Here is a 19019-nt window from a genome sequence, read left to right as displayed (position 1 = left end):
TGGGGGCTTTATAAAAAACTATTATACTTCAAGCTTCTTGGTCATGTACAAAGCAGGTATTCTCTTTCTAGCTCTGCATCATCCATCCCTTCCTCCTTCTCCATTCTTAACACAGGCATCTCAGGCCCTCTGTGAACTTGAGCCTCCTTTCTTAGCCCCATCTTCCCCTTACACCGAACCTTCCTCTTATCTCTAGATCCTGCCGCATCTCTGACACACATTCCCAAGGTTGGAGTCAGTGATGGGCGGTGTTTAGGGGAGGCCAGGGGATGGATGTGAGAGCCAGGGATGTCTGCTGCACACACTGTTTGGTAAGAAACAATGGTTTTGTATGTTTACAATTCTTTAAACATGGCTGAGTAATATGGTGCCCTCTAACTGACCCTATTGTAATGTCCTGTTTTGTTTGTATAGATGTCAGACTGTCGACTTAGGATGTCCTGTTTCCCTGTCCCCAATTAATTTCTGTTCATCTTTCAAGCCCCTGCCCAGGTATCACCTTCCCTGCCCCACAACTGGACTAGGTGTCAGCTCTCCGTGTACCAGTGGCACTGCCGGGTTTTCCTGGGGGAGCCCTGAGCCCACTATTGTGATTGTTGTTGATTTGCTTGTCTCCCTCTCCAAGGCAGGGCCCGGGCCCTAGTGCTCTCTCTGTTCCTTGAACTTCACCAGAACATGCCAAGAGATAGGAGACATTCAGTAAATGCATGATGAAAAGCTTTTCTGGAAGTAGTGTTTATTTGCTGGGTATTTTATTTTGTTGGGTAACATTCGAAAACCACATAGGGTTTGAAACAAGTCTATTTCCCCCCTCTGTTAGGTATTTTCAACGTATTTGCAAATAAGTGTGTATGTCAATCCCAAATTAATAAATTGTGGACACTGCAGAGAAAGTTTTACAGCGTCGCTGTGGTCGTGCAGAGAATTCGTAGCAGGGAAGATCCCAGGAAATGATCTCTCACCCCTCCTCTGAGGGGAGTTTCAGTTTGTGTCAGGCAAAGAAAAAAGTTCTTCCCCATAGAAGTTTGTGACCAGGATTAACACTGTGTACCCTGGTCATTTTTTGCTTTCTTTGACAAAGCTGTATATGAAGCTTTAAATGGCTTATTATTAACTCCTTGCAGTTGGGTTTCCATTTTTGCTGCTTTACTCTGTTCCACGGAAAGCTTGTGGCTTTCCTTCTGGGTAGGTGGCCCTGACCTTTGGCAATCGCTCTAGAGTGGGCATGGACATCCCTTTGAGGAGCTAACTCTCTAGGTAACGTTAGTGTGAGCACTGACTGTCCAAGCCCCCAGTGTCTCATTACTGGAGTAACCTACCTTGAAAATTCTCTCTTGCCTTCGTGAGCCCGGGTGTCTGGTTTTTCTGTTTCTCTAACTGTGTGGCTCTGTCACTTCGTCCTGCACCCTTTTCCTTTTCACTCCCCCCCTTTCCCAGATGTAGGCAGGCTCCATCTTTCATCTATCATTTCACTTCCTTTACTGATAACCTATTGGTTCTCTTTGCCTCATATATCATCCTTCTCTGTGTGTGTGTGTGTGTGTGTGTGTGTGTGCACAACTGTAAAAATCTGACTTCTTACCTCTCATTTTTACCTCTAATTAGACTCTAAATCTACATATTCTACACCCACCTTCTTTTTCACAGTCCTTAAATCTCAGCATTTCCCAAATCGAAACTCACTTTTCATCCCCACGCCCAATGCATTCCATGTTCCTAGTTCCCTTAGGATGTTTACTGGGACCCAGGCTTAATTGCTGTTCCCTCGCACTGTTGTTTTCTTTTGTTCTGCTGAATGAACAATAAGCTCAGGGACTCTTTCGGCGATAGGCATTTACTTTCATTTTCTTTCCCAGTCAGGGCTTTTCCCTGAACATTTGACATGTTCCTTCTTTTTCTTAAGTGTGGGTGGTGGGGTGGGAGGGTGTGTGTTGTTGCTGGGCTGCTGGGTTGCACAGCTCCAGGGCAGCGTTCAGAAAGGGGGTGCATCCCCATTCCATCAGATGTGCGGGGTGCCCCTTGGAGCGGTGCAGCGCAGTGCTGTGGGCGTGTTGGGTGCAAGGGGCTGGAGTGTAGGTAAGGGCTTCTGGGAGGGAGGGATGCTGACGACTGAAATGGCAAGAAAGAATTGAGGGGAGTTGGCAGTTCAGCCCAGGAGGAAAGTTGTATTCCTTCGAAAGAAGGCAGGGTGGGAGAATAAAGCTCTGTGTTTTCCAAACAAATGTACATTGAGCTACCTTTATAGTAGAGCCACCCACCAGGCTTGAGGTCTGTGGCCTAGCACTGTTTTCCTCTCATCCTTGTAATTCTTGATATAGGGAGCGTTGACGGGCACTTCCAAAATGAGGTTCCATGTTCCTGCAGCTGTACTGAGTGATTGGGATGGTGGCAAACTCTCTAGTCACAGTTGGACTCCTTTAGATATGGTTTCCGCATGGCCCAAAGAGGTAGGCGACAGCGCCATTTACTGGAACGGCGCAGATGACTGGATACATCAGCCATGGGATACCTTGGCTGGTGCCTAGAGCAATGAGGTCTGCTGGTCAGGGGCCCCTGGAGCGCCCGCCAGGCAGGTTGCTGCCTTCAGCTGCCCTGGCTTTGCAGCATGCACCACAGGGACACTGTTCCCATCGATGACCATAAAAATGGGGTGACCACACAATGTGGTGCCCCTGCCTCCGGGACAGCCTCTCACAAGGCATTTCCAAGCTAACTGGTGCCTGGCATCCAGCCAGCTAGGCTGTTTCCGGCCTCAGGCTGAAGCTCACACTACTGCTTCCTTTTTTTCCCAAATTTCTACGATCTCCCCCTTTCTTCCACTTTCACTTCCTGAATGCCTTGACCACAGTAATGGAATCAGCAAGTTCTTGCCTTGTTTCTTTACCAGGCTAACTCCTACTCCTACTTTTTTGACGCAAATAATAATGGTAATAGATAACAATAACGGAGCACTTATTATTCACTGTGCTAAAAGTCTTACATGCAGCGTTTTTCTCATCCTCACAGGAATCTAGGAAACTACTAGGTGAGATTCAGTAGAGGTTGGGAGAGTTTAAGAGATATTCCCATAATTAACAACCATGAGGGACTTGGCCTCCTGACTGCAGAGCTTGGTGCTCTTTATCAGTGTGCTGTTCATCTTCCTAAGACCCAGGTCAGGCATAGTCTCTTCCCAGAGCCTTCCTAGGCTCCTCCACCTCACCCCTGTGACCTTTGGTCCTTCCCTGTAGTGACCAATGTTGTCATTCAATTTCAGGTCCCTGCCTCTTAGAGATGGTGGAGATAAGTGTTCCTTCACTTTTCTGAGATTCCCAGTATGTTAAAGACTGAAGAAATTCTGTAGTATATTTTGAAATTCGGGAGCTTGATAACTCCAACTTTGTTATTCTTTCTCGGGATTGCTTTGGCTATTTGGAGTCTTCTGTGGTTTCATATGAACTTTAGGATTATTTGTTTTACTTCTGAGAAGAATGATGTTGGTATCTTGATAGGGATCACATTAAATCTGTAGGTCGCTTTGCATAGTATGGGCATATTGATGGTATTAATCCTTCAAATCCATGAACATGGTACATCCTTCCATTTATTTGTGTCCTCTTCAGTTTTTTTCTTCCATGTCACAGTTTTGAGAGCAATTTTATTTACCTCCTTGGTTAAATGTGTTCCTAGCTATTTTATTTTATTTTTTTGATGCAGTTAGAAATGGAATTGTTTTCTTAATTTTTTCTTCTGATCATTCATAATTAGTGTGTAGAAGGGTAGTGGGTTTATGTATTTTTGTCATATTTTTAAAATTTATTTTTTATTTATTTAATTATTTTTCAACTACAGTATTCTGTCTTTTACTCCCATCCCAACCCACCCCCCGTGCTCCCCACCTCCCTCCCATTTCCACCCCCCCTTAGTTGTTGTCCATGTGTCCTTTTATTTTTGTCGTATTTTTATATGACAACTTTACTGAATTTACTTATTAGTTCTAATAGTTTTTTTTTTTTTGGCTGGGATCTGGGGTTTTCCATATAATGTCATCTGCAAATGGTGACAGTTTTACTTAAACCTTTACAATTTGGATGCCTTTTATTTCTTTTTCTTGTCTGATTGCTGTGTCTAAGACAATACTGAATGAAAGTAGTTCATTGAAATAGAAATAATCCTTATCTTGGTCCCTGTCTTAGAGGAAAAGCTTTGAGCTTTCCACCATTGAGTATGATGTTAGGTGTGGGTTTGTCACATATGGCCTTTATGCTGTTGAGGTATGTTCCCTCTATATCCACTTTGTTGAGCATTTTTATTGTAAATTGATGTTAAATTTTGTCATATGCTTTTTCTGCAGCTATTAGATGATCATATGATTTTTTTCCAAGATGAGATTAAAAAAATGTTCTGACCTTCCTTGTATCTTTGCATTTAACCAAATCAAAACCTTCAATGTAGACTCATATATATAGAAACCCACGATGTAACATAATTTTGCTACACACAAGATAACTACCAGCATTGTAAATGATATTCGTTGAACTCTCTATGCAGAGCATTTTGGTAATGGGACATGAGTTTAAGCTTGTAGGGGTTACATCTTTCAATCCTTTTTGTATATTCCTGTGACCAAATGTGTACTTTCACTTTTAATGATGTTTAAAGTCTTTCATGAGTATGAGGCTAATTTGTCTTTCTGGATTCTGTATTATCAATTTCTCAACCCCTAACATCTAGTACAGAGTCAGAGTTTAGCACATTGTAGCCACATAATCCTGTTAGTTCATTGAATGAATGAGTCATTGAATTGTTACAGGAATAGTCTGCAAAGTCAGGCAATTTTGGTTGGCATCTTAGCACCATCACTTATTAGTTCTCTGGCTTTGATCAAGTAACTTAACCTCTCTGGCCTCAGTCTTTGTCATCTTTAAAATGGTGACATTAGTAATAGTACCTAGGTCAGGAGGTTGCTTTGGGGAGCAAAGGAGATGACATGCCTCACCTGTGGAATGACAGAGTGCACCTGCACAGGCACAGGGCTTGGAGCCCAGGGAGGCAGGTTGTTCTGTGGGCATCATGGTTAGTAAAGCAAGAGCCACTCCAGCTGCTTCCCTTCCCTGAGCCTTTGCTTCCCTGATCAGTCACAGAGGTAGATTCCTAGCCCCATGAGAGTCTCCAAAGCACCTGACTTTGTTCTCAGGGACCTGTCCCTTTCCACATTCTACTACTTCATCGACAACAATGTGCAGACTTTGCTTTACAAATAATGTTGGGCACCTACAGAGCAATCTGACCCACATTATCTCATTTAATAATTATTCAGAATTGGCTCTGGCTGGTGTAGCTCAGTGGATTGAGTGTGGGCCTGCGAACCAAACAACCGTGGTTCGATTCCCAGTCAGGGCATATGCCTGGGTTGCAGGCCAGTTCCCAGTAGGGGACACATGAGAGGCAACTATACATTGATATTTCTCTCCCTCTCTCCTTCCTTTCCCCTCTAAAGATAAATAAATAAAATCTTTAAAAATAAATAAAATAATTATTTAGAATTGTAAAATTGCCTGTAGTTTTAGGAGATTCCTGCCCTTATTATAACGTGACTAGTACCTTCCCCTCTGCTACTGATTTTCTTATCTCCCAGGATATTTGCTCCTCTCTTTACTGAGTTTTTCAGCGGCATGTTCATTTTTCTTCAAGTCTGAGATTCTACAAATCTCATGGAGAAAAGCACCATTTCAAACTCTTCTTGTTTCCAAGTGGCCAGATCTAGAGGGGCCCTGTTGGTTCGGGACCTCTGCCTACTGTGTGCCCATGGATTGAAGGGCAGGATGTGGTAGTGCTTCCGAACTAGGCATCTTTTCTCTTTTCTGTGCATTTGGAGTCAGTGGGTCCTGGGATTTGAATGGAGCCTCACAGTGAATGCTGCTCCCATGTGGACCAGGTGCCTATGTGAGTGCATTGGCCACTCCCTCTTCTGCTACAATCTCCCTAGATGACCAGATCCATTCTGTAAAATGATGACTCCCCAGTTTGTATTTCTAGCCTTGAGCTGCAGACTCCCATGTCCATCCAGCCACTTAGTTGACATCTAACTTGATGTCTCATAAGCATCCCAAATGCATCATGTTTAAAGAGAAATGCTAAGAAAATAGAAAAAAGAAAGTTAAAAGAAATGTTTAACCCCCAAATTTTGACATCCTGGAAATATATACTAATTTGTAATTTTGTTAAGTATTTGGTATAAAAATAAGAATGTATTTCATTTTTTTAAGATTTTGTTTGTTTTTAGACAGAGGGGAAGGGAGGGGGAAAGAGGGGGAAAGAAACACCAATTGGTGGTTGCCTCTTCTGCATCCCCAGCTGAGGATCTGGCCTGCAACCCAGGCATGTGCCCCTACCGAGAATTGAACTGGTGACCGTTTGGTTGCAGGCTGGCACACAATCCACTGAGCCACACCAGCCAGGGCAGAATGTATTTCATTTATTCTAAGAACTGTATGTGCATGTATACATATATTAAAGTATTTTATAATCTCTAAAATTAGGTGTATTTTACAATCTGGCATCTTAACTTGAACGAAATATAATAATAATGTTTTGTTAAGGTTCTTGGAAAATCTTAGGGTTATGCCCAGGAAATATGGCTACCATTGGGACCCAAACATCTTCTATACTCTCCTGGCAAATTGACAGTCTCAGGATGGAACATTCAAAGTGATACACTCATAACTTTAAAATATAGATGAAAAGAAATGATCCATACCAACTTTCTACCTTCATACAGAGCCAAATGTTAGCATCCCAATTCCAGATATGAAACTAAAGTAAACCAAGATGAGTTTTACCAAGATGGAATAAGCCAGTAACTTCTAAAAGTTCAAGGTGCTGGAGAGTATTATGTTCTGCATGTTTTAAAACTTCTACCATGGCCATTCGCTAAGTGTGAAACACTGTTCAGGTACCTGGGGATATCATTCAGGATCACTGCCTCAGGAATGCACCAAAGGTCAGAGACAGCCTGTTTTTCAAGCTAAGCATGACGGAGATCCTTGACTGTGAATGCAGAGCCATGGAGTTGTTGGACAGCGTAGCTATCAGGATTGTTTATTTGGAAGAAATAATCATACAATAGAGTATTTGTAATTATAACCTTGGGATAGATCCAAATGCATGCATGTACATATTTATTTATACGTATATGTATTTATACACGTGTGTGCATGTATACACACACAAATAATGTGACTTTAGAGGGAGCAAGGACAGATGTCTAGGGATAGGGGATTCTAGTGTATGTGAATGAAAGAAATAGGTGAGAGTTAGTGGAGAATCATGGGTAGATACTGACTGGTCGAAGTACCTCATATATTCCTTTTGGAGTTCTTTCTCATATATGTTTGATTTGAGGCAGGGGTGTTCATTCTACTCACCAATTTCCAATAGAAAAAGGGTGGTCAGCCTTTTTTTACTTTTGATGAAGGAATATTCAAACAAACAAAAAATATATAGTAGGGAAAGCAAGCAACCAAGGCCACTCAACTTTTCCCTTTCAGGAATATCAAAGCGCCTGTCGATTAAAATGTGTGTGTGCACAGGCACACGTGTGTGAGTGCGTGTCTCTTCTCTAGTGAGTTCTTTCCAGGTTCGGTTCACGTGAACTCTGTTCTCTCATAAGGGAAATGAATTGGGAAGAAGAAGGAAGGGAAGTGGCGTTCCAAGTCCTTAATCTGATTTAGGTCTTCACCACAAGGCAATGGCGCCTTCCAGGCTCCTGTTTATTCTGAGAATTTGTGAAGCAAGTAGCATGGCTACCTTAACTTTGTGATTAAACTTTTATGATTCCCATAACCCACTGTGACAAAGGTCTCAGAATTTAAAAGCACGCTTAATACTATTTTGCATCATCAAACCATGTCCAATTCTGAGTGGACACTAGATACTCAGTAAGTTTGTCGAAATGTCTGGTTTTGAAGAAAACTCCAGAGAAATACATAGAATCCATGCAGTCTAATTTTTCCCATTCTTCCTTTCTTCCCATTTCTCTTTTTGACATTTAGGTGCTTGTTCTTGACTGGGGAAAAAGCTGACTGAGGCCTTACTTTAGGGTATGGAATTGGCAGTGGAATCTTATTTTAGATATAGTTTAAGATGTTTCCGTATAAACCCTGAACAGACCATTGAATTGTTTTTGCCCAGTAGCATCAAAACCCAGTAAGGTAGAGAAAATTTTAAAGTAGCTGTCTAGTTGACTACATATGGCAAAGAGATACAAGGCAAAGATGGCTAAATTCTCAGATTTAAATTTTCTTTAAGATTTTATTTATTTTAGAGAGGGGAAGGGAGGGAGAAAGAGGGAGAGAAACGTCACAGTGTGGTTGCCTCTTGCGCGCCCCCCACTTGGGGCCCTGGCCCACTGGGGATCTGTAGAGCAGGGCACTAGAAAGGACAGAGCTGCATGGGAAAGGAAGAACAGTGGTGTGCCTGCGTGTCCTCAGGGTATCCTTGGTCCGGCTGGAGGACACACGCAGGGACTAAAACCATGGGAGATTTACCAAGAGTGGTGTCTTTGGGATTGAAAATAAGACAGAGACACCAGAGGTCAGGCAATCCTGGGGCACGTTGGCAGTCCAGCCCAGTCACAGTAAAAAGACCTCCTTAACACTTTACTAACACCTCAAACATCCAGAAACCACACAGAAAGTCTGCGTGTCAGGGGTTAGGTCTGTACTTTTGAGCAGGGTCTGTAATTTTCCTTCTACTCTGTAACAAGTGAATTTATAGGGCATTTCAACAGAGAAATAGAAACTATAAAAAAATCAAAAGAAAAATTCCAGAATGTAAAAGTTGAATAATTGAGAAGAAAGATTCACAGGATGAGTTTAACAGGAGAATGAAGATGATAGAAGGAAGAATACATTATCTTGAAGCCAGACAAACAGGAAAAGAGATAGAGGAAGGAGGAGAAAAACATTTGAGGAAATTTTTCCAAATTTTATGAAAAGATTGACATAGAGATTGAAAATACTACAGAAACTTCAAGTAGAATGAGTTATAAGAAAACCATACCTACAAATGCCATAGTTGATTGCTGAAAACCACAGATAAAATCTTAAAAGCAGTTAGAGAAAGGAAACATTATAATGCAGAAATAAGAATTCCAACTCTTTACCAGCAGTAATAGAGACCAAAAGATGAAACACTAAAGGATAAGAAGAGTCAACATCAAATGTTTATTGGAAATTTTCCTTCAACAATAAGGTTGAAATAAAGAATGAACTTTTTTGGAGCAATGCTATCCAATGGAAATATAGTAAAAGACACATATGTATTATTTTAAGTTTTCTAGTTGCCCCATTAAGAAAAAGTTAAGAGAGTGCGATAAGGCCCCCCCCCCCAAAAAAAAAATGGCTCAAACAGAAGAACAGATCAAAGCTCCAGATCAACTAAGTGACAGTTCAAAGCATGGTGATCAGGATGCTCACAGAACTGGTTGAATTAGGTCACAAATTAGATGAAAAAATGAAGGCTACACTAAGTGAAATGAAGGAAAATGCACAGGGAACCAATAGTGATGGGAAGAAAATGGGGAGTCAAACCAATGGAGTGGACCAGAAGGAAGAAACAACCAAACAGAAAAGAATGAAGAAACAAGAATTCAAAAAAATGAGAAGAGACTTACGAACCTCCAGGACATCTTTAAATGCTCCAGCATCCGAATTATAGGGGTACCAGAAGGGGAAGAGGAAGAGCAATGGGGGGAAAGTTATTTGAACAAATAATAAAGGAGAACTTCCCCAATCTGGCAAAGGCAATAGACTTCCAGGAAGTCCAGGAAGCTCAGAGAGTCCCAAAGAAGTTGGACCCAAGAAGGAACACACCAAGGCACATCATCATTACATTAGCCAAGATTAAAGTGAAGGAGGGAATCATAGAAGCAGCAAGAGATAAGGGGATAGTCACTTACAAAGGAGTTCCTATCAGACTGTCAGCTGGTTTCTTAAAAGAGATCTTACAGGCAAGAAGGGGCTGGAAGGAAGTATTCCAAGTCATGAAAGGCAAGGACCTGCACCCAAGATTGCTCTATCCAGCAAAGCTTTCCTTTAGAATGGAAGGGCAGATAAAGTGTGTGTCAGATAAGGTCAAATTCAAGGAGTTCATCACCAAGCCCTTATTACATGAAATGTTAAAGGGACTTATCTAAGAAAAAAGAAGATAAAAAACATGTATAATAAAATGACAGCAAACTCATTTTTGCTGTCCACCCTACTAACAACCACACCTAAAATTTAAAAAAGTAAGCAAACAACTAGAACAGGAACAGAACCACAGAAATGGAGTTCACATGGAGAGTTAGCAATAGGGGAGTGGGAGAAAAAGAAAGAGGGAAAAGGTACAGAGAATAAGTAGCATAGATGGTAAATAGAAAATAGACAGGGGGATGGCAAGAACAGTATGGGAAATGTGGAAACTAAAGAACTTATGACACATGGACATGAACTAAATGGGGTAAATGTGGGTGGGAGGGGTGTGCAGGTTGGAGGGGAATGAAGGGGAAAATGGGAGAACTGTAATAACATAATCAATAAAATATAGTTTAAATAAAGTAAATTAAAAAAACTGGTAAAATTAATTTTAACAATATATTTTATTCAACCCAACATGTCCAAAATATGATAATTTTAACAGATAACCAATATAAAATTATTAAATAGATATTTTACACACTTTTGTACTCTTTGAAATCTGCATGTATTTTACACTTAAACAACTCAGTTTGGACAAGCCACATTTCAATAGTTAGTTGTGTCTAGTGGCTACTGTAACGGAATTGAATAGTACAGTTTTAGATCAAAGAGAAAGAGGGGATGTGTTTCCATATATCTGGATCATCTCTCCAGCTTCCTTATACATAGTGTTTAAATTAACCTTCCTAAAACATTTACTGGCTTAAAAGACTTGAAGATGCTACCTACTACGTGGTAAAACAATTCATTTGTTCATTCACTCATTTATTTATTCATTCAACCATCAATTCCACAAACAGTTACAAAATTCCAGACCCTGTTCTAAGAGTTGGAAAACATCCACAAGAAAAAGACTCAGTCCTTTTCCTGGAGGAGTGCACATGCTAGTTGGCAGATAGCCACATCTGCAAGTGAGTTTATTATAATCTGATAAATGTGTGTAGGTAAGAACTATCAGGATACAGAGAACATGATGGGTAAGGGGCAAGTGGGGTTAGTGGGAGTCAAGGAAAGTTACCATATATCAGAGTTCTTGGCTGTGAGCAACACACACAGACTCTGGTTGGCTGACATAAAGTGGAAAGGAGCCTGGGCATTTATTTTCAGGTTTGAACACGGCCACTCTGGCACAGAGTGGTTGGAAGGGATGGTGCTGAAGGCAGGGAGATTGATCAGCGGCTAGTATCTTTCTGAATGAGAGAGACAACAGGGGCATGAATCAGGTATTGGCAGTGGAAAAGGAAGGAGTAGTTTCAAGAATTCCAACTCACTCTGCAATGCAGAGCTGTCACTGTTCCAACATCCCCTTTCCCGGCGCATCCAGTACCGCTCCCACCCTCTTCAGATAAACTGCCTACCAGACCGCTCCTGTTCTCCCTTAAGACGCCTTCTCCCCTCCCCTCTTTAAGGTGTAGCTCTTGACCGCCTACCTCGAGGGCCCTCAGTATCTTTAAAGCCCTTACTGTCTGCTGTTTAGTGCTTTGATGGATAACCTATCAATAGAAAGCCTGCTGTCATAGCTCCCTGCAATCTACTGTAAGCTACTGAGGCCCCCAGCGATGCTGTCCTGTTCTTCCTTGAACCCTCAGGCCCTGAATGGGCCCAGCACAGTACCTAGTACCTGTTCCTAATGATGCTGACCCCCAACTTTTGGGACACCCTGAGGTCCTGTAGTGGCCAATAGTTTCCATCACCAAACTCCTGCTCCACAGAGCCTGAGAAAAGTGAATCTCCCCTGGACAGACTTCTTGAGTCACTCTGCAGTCTTAAACCTTCAGCAGCTTCCCCTCCTCTCCCACTGAGCTCATCTTCTCAGCTGTGAAGGCCACCTGTCCTTTGTCCCCACATTTCCTCAGTGGACATCGCAGCTCTCATGAGACTGATTGAGACCAGCCCTTGCAGATCTCTCTGTGGCTAACCAGCATTTCTAGTGTATCCTCCAACAGGCAGTTATTCCTGATTTCTTGAGTTTGCTCCCATGTATCTTCATCTCGCCAGCTAGATTGCAGACTGCTGGAGAGCCACTATCTCAAAGGGTGCCTGGTAACAACAACTCCTTGTTAGTATAGTGGTTAGTATCTCCACCTGTCAAAGGGAGCCTGGTGCATTTCCGGACCCACAGGGCTCCTGAATGCATAGGACAGGATGGACAGAAACAAATCTGTTTCTATGACTCCCGTCCTGTCAGCCAACTGCATTCTCCACCCCCAAATTTTAGTGCGTAAGGGATGCTAAGAAAGAAACTTCTCTCCGAAGTGGCAGCCTGAAGGTGTCAATAAAGTTTTTAGTGTCTCTTGGTCAGTTCTGCTGCTGGTTGAGTCACTGCTCATTTGTGGTGATTGTAAGCCTCACTTTATGATTCACATTCTAAAAACGGGGTGAGGTTTTTAAAGAGAAGCCAATTCCAGTGTGAACTTAGCCTCAAAATTATTGGGTTCCTCGGTTGCCAGCTGCTGGCACAGCATTCCTCACGGTCTGGCGTCCGACGGCTTGTTGGATGATGTGGCTGTATCATGGTAAATACCTCGAATCCAATTCATGGGCTTATGATAGAGGGTTCCCTGTAATAAACGTGTTCCACCAGGCTTGGAACTACTCATGATCTCTAACCAACCCATGTCTGCATCTCAGATTTGTGAGTTAAGAGTGGTAGGTAGACCTTTGGGGCTCTTCTTTCATTCATACTTTTTGATTGGTAGTCATGGTTCCTTGGTTTGTGCCCCTGTATCTGTAAAGAGGAGATTAAGAGCCCGACTCCCCTTAGCATCTAGAACTGCTCTAAAAATGTTTGAAAAGGGAAGTTGCTAAAACCAGAATGTGGAGTGCTTTCATGAAATTTGCCTTCTAGTCCCAAGACTCTCATTAATGACCCATGTGACGTTGGGCGAGTCATTTAACAGCAGCGGGGGTGGCTGTGGCTGATATTCATCGAAAGCTTGGAAAGAGGCCTGGCACATAGTAAGCCCTCGATGAGGCCCCCCTGCTATCATCATCATCATCATCATCACTGGTCCGGAGGGTTTGTTACTCCCTGCACTAAGCACTGGTGTGTGTTATCTTATTTAATCCTTGAAATTATTAAGTGAATTTTGTTATTCCTGCTGTTCAGGGGTGAACTGAGGACGGCAATCCAGATAACCTAACTTCTGGGCCCATGCTCTCAGTTCCTATCGCTGCTCCTGACTTCCCTGGGCCTGTGTTTTCTCATCTGTAAAACTGGAGAGCTGGACTGTTGGTCTTTAAATCCCTCGGGCCCTAAAATTCCCAGGTACTTACCCCATTACCTCCATCCTTTTCCACTTCCCCAGACGCCTCCCCCCACCCACAGTCCTCCTGTGAACTTTGGTGGATTCATCATCACGGGATCTGCCGGATGTTTTCCCCACTGAGCTATGATGTTGCATGTGTCAGCACATGGACATGTGTTGTGGCTCTTTTATTGTTCTTGGACCTGGTTTACATGTTGCTATTGTTGGGAGAGGAGGCATCTGACTCTTAAATTTTACTGTCTTATTTTGGCCCACAGCCATTACCACATTGAGTGACTTGAACATTTGGGCTTGCGAAAGGCTTTGTGGGAGAAGCCTGTGAAGTCAGCCCTTTGGGCCTGGGCTCTGTGTGGTTTTTTTAGGAGAACACTGCACTCTCCAGACGGTTTTCACAGGTCTGGTCCATGGCTGGTAACGATCTTAGTTGAGGGACTTGGAAGACAGATTTCTGGGCTTTGCATTCTCTGTACAGCTGGGGTACCCTGGCAGATTTCCATATTCGGAGTTTCACAGATCGTTTCATTATGGTTCCATTGTCACTGATGTTTGTAAATTGCTTCAGTTGGGTGGTAGTTGTGTATTTTCTAATACTTTTTTGTGGCTATGACCCAAAGATTAGAATGTTTTGGCATCAAAAGACCTGGGTTCAAGAGTTGCATCTGTCACTGCCTAGATTGGTGCAACTAACTTGATCATTCTTTGAAGTGGCTCTATGGGGGGAAAAGAGTTGATCTGTTACTGCCCTGGGATGTGAGAATTCTTTCACTTAGAACCTGCAGGAAACATCTTAGGAACTGGGGAATCAAACAAGGACCTGGAAATATCAGAAGTGTTGGATAAACCACTTATTTCAGGCTAGATTTCTTCATCTGTAAGAAAAGGGTATTAATACCTGTCTTACCAAACTAAAATGACTATTGAATCAAGTGAATTATGGTGTGAAAATAGGTCCCTGAAAATTATAAATTCTATACAAACATTAGTTGTTTTTAGGAAGTACCATACAACAAAACTAATTGTTTTAATTACCAAAAAAGCAAAGGCTGTTAATGTTTCTATGCTGATTTTCCCCAGCATAGATTGTTTACTGCAAATAATAACCTCTAATAAAATTTCCTCAACATTTTCTTTTTATTGTGCACCAGTTAGAAGACTATGAGTTCAATTGTTCTCGACTAAAACGACTGTTGTGAGTAGGAGTTCATAAGAACTGATATTGTACAAGGTGGTTAGAAGCTCTTTTGCAGAAAAACATGAATTTTGCATTAATTCAGATTTTAGTACCTCATTATAAAAGCAAGAGCTAGGTTGAAGTTGTAAAAGGACATTAATACTACAAACAAAATTGTAAGTGTGTTCAGTATCCTTCTCTGTACATAGAACATAACTTCAGTGTGAGTAAAGGCTAGACTCTTCCTGTGCTAACTCACGTGGGCCTAGAATAAAAATGTGTTTAACTCACATTTTTCACTAAAGCAAAAATGCCCTACCCTCCTTACTCCAAATGAACAAAATGACTCCATTTCTATTTTTCTTGATTGGTAAACCATGCTTGGAGATACCATCTGGAGACAGTTGGGTTTCTGCCAAAGATTTAACTCAGGCTTGCAAAGAGCTACCTGCCTAAGGCAAGAAACTACACCGATTCAATGGGACATAATGTGTGTTTTTATTTCACCATTTGGTAAAAGAAACAATTTTAATATTTGTTTTATATTGATGGCATTATATTATAGTTAAAAGTATTTCCAAAAAATAATTGGGGGAAATGGGAGAAATAACTGCTTAAATGTATGTGATTACTTGCAAGTCTGTTGTGAAGTCATATGCGGAGATCTTGATGATAAAGTCAAATATTTCCCTATGAGAAGCAGGACAAGACAGGCTCACAGAAAACTAAGGCCAGTGGGCACCACCCAGACCTCCTCATGGGGTGCTGTTGTTGAGAACCTAGACCTGTGTGGATTGGTTATAATGTGGTGAGAGTCTTTGAAATTTTTATTATTATTTTCTAAACAGATTTCTGCTTGGCATATGAACCAAAGGCAAGAGGGGCTAATCAGTCTACATCCTGCCTCCTGCAAGACCACCACAACGGACCCTACGCTCAAGTCTGCCAACCCACCATACCCTTACCCCACCCCAGACGTTACTCCGGGGTCTGCTTGTGGTCGGCACTGTGAAAATGACCAGCACCTTCCTAGCATGACGACCTTGGACCATGTCATCGCTACCCAGCAGTCGGAGTGGGTCTCTTTCAATGAGGATCCACTCTTTCCTGTCCCTTCTGAGGGTAAGGAGTGCTTTCATTTTCTAAGCGAATGACTGGTAAAGAACCACACCTGCTTGCTATGACTTTTCCGTGGATTCTTCTAGAAACCTGGAGGAAGCATCTTAGGCCCTGGCAGCCCCAAACAAGGCCTGGAAGCACCACATATTGGCTGCTTTCTCCCAAAGAGCATCAACTTTATATTTACAGTGTACATGCAGACGTGCATTGACATGCAGACGTGCATTGACATGCAGACTTTTGGGTTGTTACTCTCAACAGCAATTTGGATGTTTTCCAAATTTTTAAAAAAAGATTTTAATTATTTATTTTTAGAGCCTAGGGAAGGGAGAGAGAGAGAGAAACCTCAGTCATTTGCCTCTCATGTATGTCCCAACGGGGATTGAACCTACGACCCAGGCATGCACCCTGACCAGGAATCAAACTGGCGACATTTCGCTTTGCGGGGTGGTGCCCAACAAACTGAGCCACACCACGAGGGTGGACTTTTTCAATTTTTGAAGTGTAGTTGTTAAGAATGAGAGGCTCTAGACCCAGATTGCTTGGGCTCAAATCATCACTCTGTTGCAGATGAGCGATACGCCCTTAGATAGATCATGTAAGTAACATATATGTGGCAGTCCATCTGGGCAGTAGGGATAGTCATGGTATCTTCCGCTCAGTGGTTGTGAGGGTTAAATGAATTAATGTACGTAAAGAGCTTAGAAGAGAGCCTGGCACATGGAAAGAGCTCAATAATTGTCATCCATGATCATGATGGAGATGACTAAATTGAATTCTAGGGAACTGGTGCTAAGGGATGAAGGTCAAGGTAGGATGCAGGATGCAAGGTAGGATTTGCAGAGCCCTGTCAGCTGGTTCTGTTCTACTGCAGCTGCCCCTGCTGACTAAAATCAGCCCAGCCTCACGTACAACACCTGGAAAGTGTGAGTTCACAGGTGTGCTTCCAATATGGGAGCCGGGTGGCCACTGAGGCCTTGAAGTGTGGCTAGTCTGCATTGAACCGTGCTATAAAGGTAAAATACCCTCACTGAATTCCGAAGACCTAGTACAAGTTAAATATTTCATTAACAATCTTTATATCAATTACATGTTGGAATTACAAATTTCCAACCTAGTGGGTTGGAAACATAATTCAACCTAGTTTTGCCTATTTCTTGTTACTTTTTTTATGTAGCTACTAGAACATTTAAAATTATATATGTGTTTTATTTGTTTGTTTATTTATGGGCAGTACTAATCTAAAGGCTTTCATTATTTTCTTTGGCTAGTTTTTAAGCTTTTATACAGTAAAATTGATCACTTTTGACGTCCAGTTGATGAACTTGCCATGTATAGATTTGTGTCCTCACCACCACAACCAGGATATGGTTTAAAAAGTTATTTGAAAGCTGTTAAATATTGCAGGACCAATAAAGCGACACAAAGCAAGGGGAAGAACCCCTGCCACATTCGGCTGATCGGTGTGATGTTTGCACCTGGTGGTCTGTATGTGCGTGTAGTCAGGGTAGCACAGAGCCTAAGTTTGAATTGAAATGTGTGGTCCATTCAGAAGCTCTCCAGTTCTGCCATACTCTCCACCAGTCCCTATTGCCTTTTGCTTTTCTCCTTTGACTTGGTTATATTTCTTGCTTGGCCTCTGTAGACATTTTTGTTTTGTGACCCCCAAGTCCTGGAGTAGATGCTGGGATAAGAATAGTGAATGAGAATACCCTAGTCTCAGCCTGCCCAGATATTGCAGTGGTCATGTTGAGGTCATAGTTTGTTTGTTTTTTCTTGTTTTAAACCTTACCTAAGGACATGCTTATCGATTTTAGAGAGAGGGGAAGGGAGAGAGAAAGAGAGGGAAAGAAATATCGATCGGTTGTCTCTTGTATGTGCCACGACCAGGTACTGAGCCCACAGTCTAGTCATGTGCCCTGACTGGGAATCAAACCCGCCACCTTTCAGTTTATAGAACAATGCTCCAACCAGCTGAACCACACCAGCCAAGGCAGGTTATAGTTTTACACATGATCAGGTAACCATGCCTTTAGCATAAAGGTGGATGGCCATGGCTATTTCTTTACTCTCACCTCACTCACTGTGATGGTGAGTGCTGAGATCACCTCTTGCCCACGCTTTGTTTTTCCACCACTGTCCTCGTTTCCAGAGCGAGACAGTTCTGAAGAGCGGCCCTCCTCCTGTGATGTGACCATGCTCTCTGGTTTCTGTTTCAGGGGGCACCGGAGAGCACTTCCCGGGACTGTCGTCTTCCTCGGATCAGTCGGAGAGCTCCTCTGCAGGGAACCATGCGGCAGACGGAGGCTCCCAGGACCTTTCCCACTCGGAGCAGGATGATTCCTCTGAGAAGATGGGTCTCATCTCTGAAGCTGCCTCTCCTCCTGGGAGCCCTGAGCAGCCCTCCCCTGACCTGGCTTCCGCCATCAGGAACTGGGTTCAATTTGAAGACGACACACCCTGGGCCAGCACATCTCTGCCTCCTAAAGAAACAGGTGGGACAGGTGGGAGGCTAAGAAGGGTTCTGGCTTAGGTGTGTGCTCATCAGGAATGCTTTTCCATGCGAGGTGTGTAAGGCCGCCGGGATTCCACTTGACATGTTCCAGAGCTCTAAAGCACTGGTCACATAGGAGAGAGTAGGCAGAGATCTCACCTGGCTTAATTCTACAAATAGTTTTTGTTAACAGAAGCATATGGAAGGATCTGTGTGTTCTGGACCATTTCCAGCCTTTTACCCTTGTCCCTCGTTGTTGACCTGTCTGGGAAGTATGTATATTTATTTATCTATTAGGAATGAGAACAACATTGGCTCAGCACCTAAGTTGTAAACGACTTACAAATAGAAATGAATGTGTCTCAGAGTGTGGACCACCAACCATCTCGAACAGAATAACCAGTTAAATAGGGATATTCTTAGGTCTCACATCTCTTGAATCCCAGTCTTCAAGGGTGGGCACTGTCATTCATGTTCAGTACCTTATTTTGTGGGATTTAAATGGCCAGAAGCTGCACTGCGGGGCCTAGTGAAGCAAAAGGAGCTGCTAGTCCTCACGGCGGTAACCTGGCTACGTACTTCACTGCACGTGCAGGCCTACCGAGGGTGACTGGATAACGTTAGAGATTATAGTAGTTTTCTTTCTACTGCTGTCACAAACTACCACCAACCTACTGGCTTAAACAACACTGTTTTACTATTGTACAATCCTGTAGTTACGAAGACTGATATGAATGTCACTTGGC

At 42.6% G+C, this 19019-nt stretch overlaps 1 protein-coding gene across 2 annotated transcripts in view; it reads left to right on the top strand.

Moving 5' to 3' along the window:
* The window catches only part of STON2 (stonin 2), a 120237-nt gene that overhangs the window by 13404 nt on the left and 87814 nt on the right, over positions 1–19019 (top strand). For both annotated transcript variants that reach the window (XM_037154797.2, XM_037154795.2), the window contains exons 2-3: positions 15509–15782; positions 17999–18274. In XM_037154797.2, coding sequence (XP_037010692.2) covers positions 15524–15782; positions 17999–18274 — 535 coding nt within the window. In that variant the 5' untranslated portion in view covers positions 15509–15523. The remainder of the gene's footprint in view (positions 1–15508; positions 15783–17998; positions 18275–19019) is intronic.

Source organism: Artibeus jamaicensis, unplaced genomic scaffold, assembly GCF_021234435.1.
Source record: "Artibeus jamaicensis isolate MK-2021 breed Jamaican fruit bat unplaced genomic scaffold, CSHL_Jam_final contig_851, whole genome shotgun sequence".
Classification (NCBI taxonomy): domain Eukaryota; kingdom Metazoa; phylum Chordata; class Mammalia; order Chiroptera; family Phyllostomidae; genus Artibeus; species Artibeus jamaicensis.
Note: the sequence above shows the minus strand (reverse complement) of the source record. Positions and strands in the feature narration are given on the sequence as shown.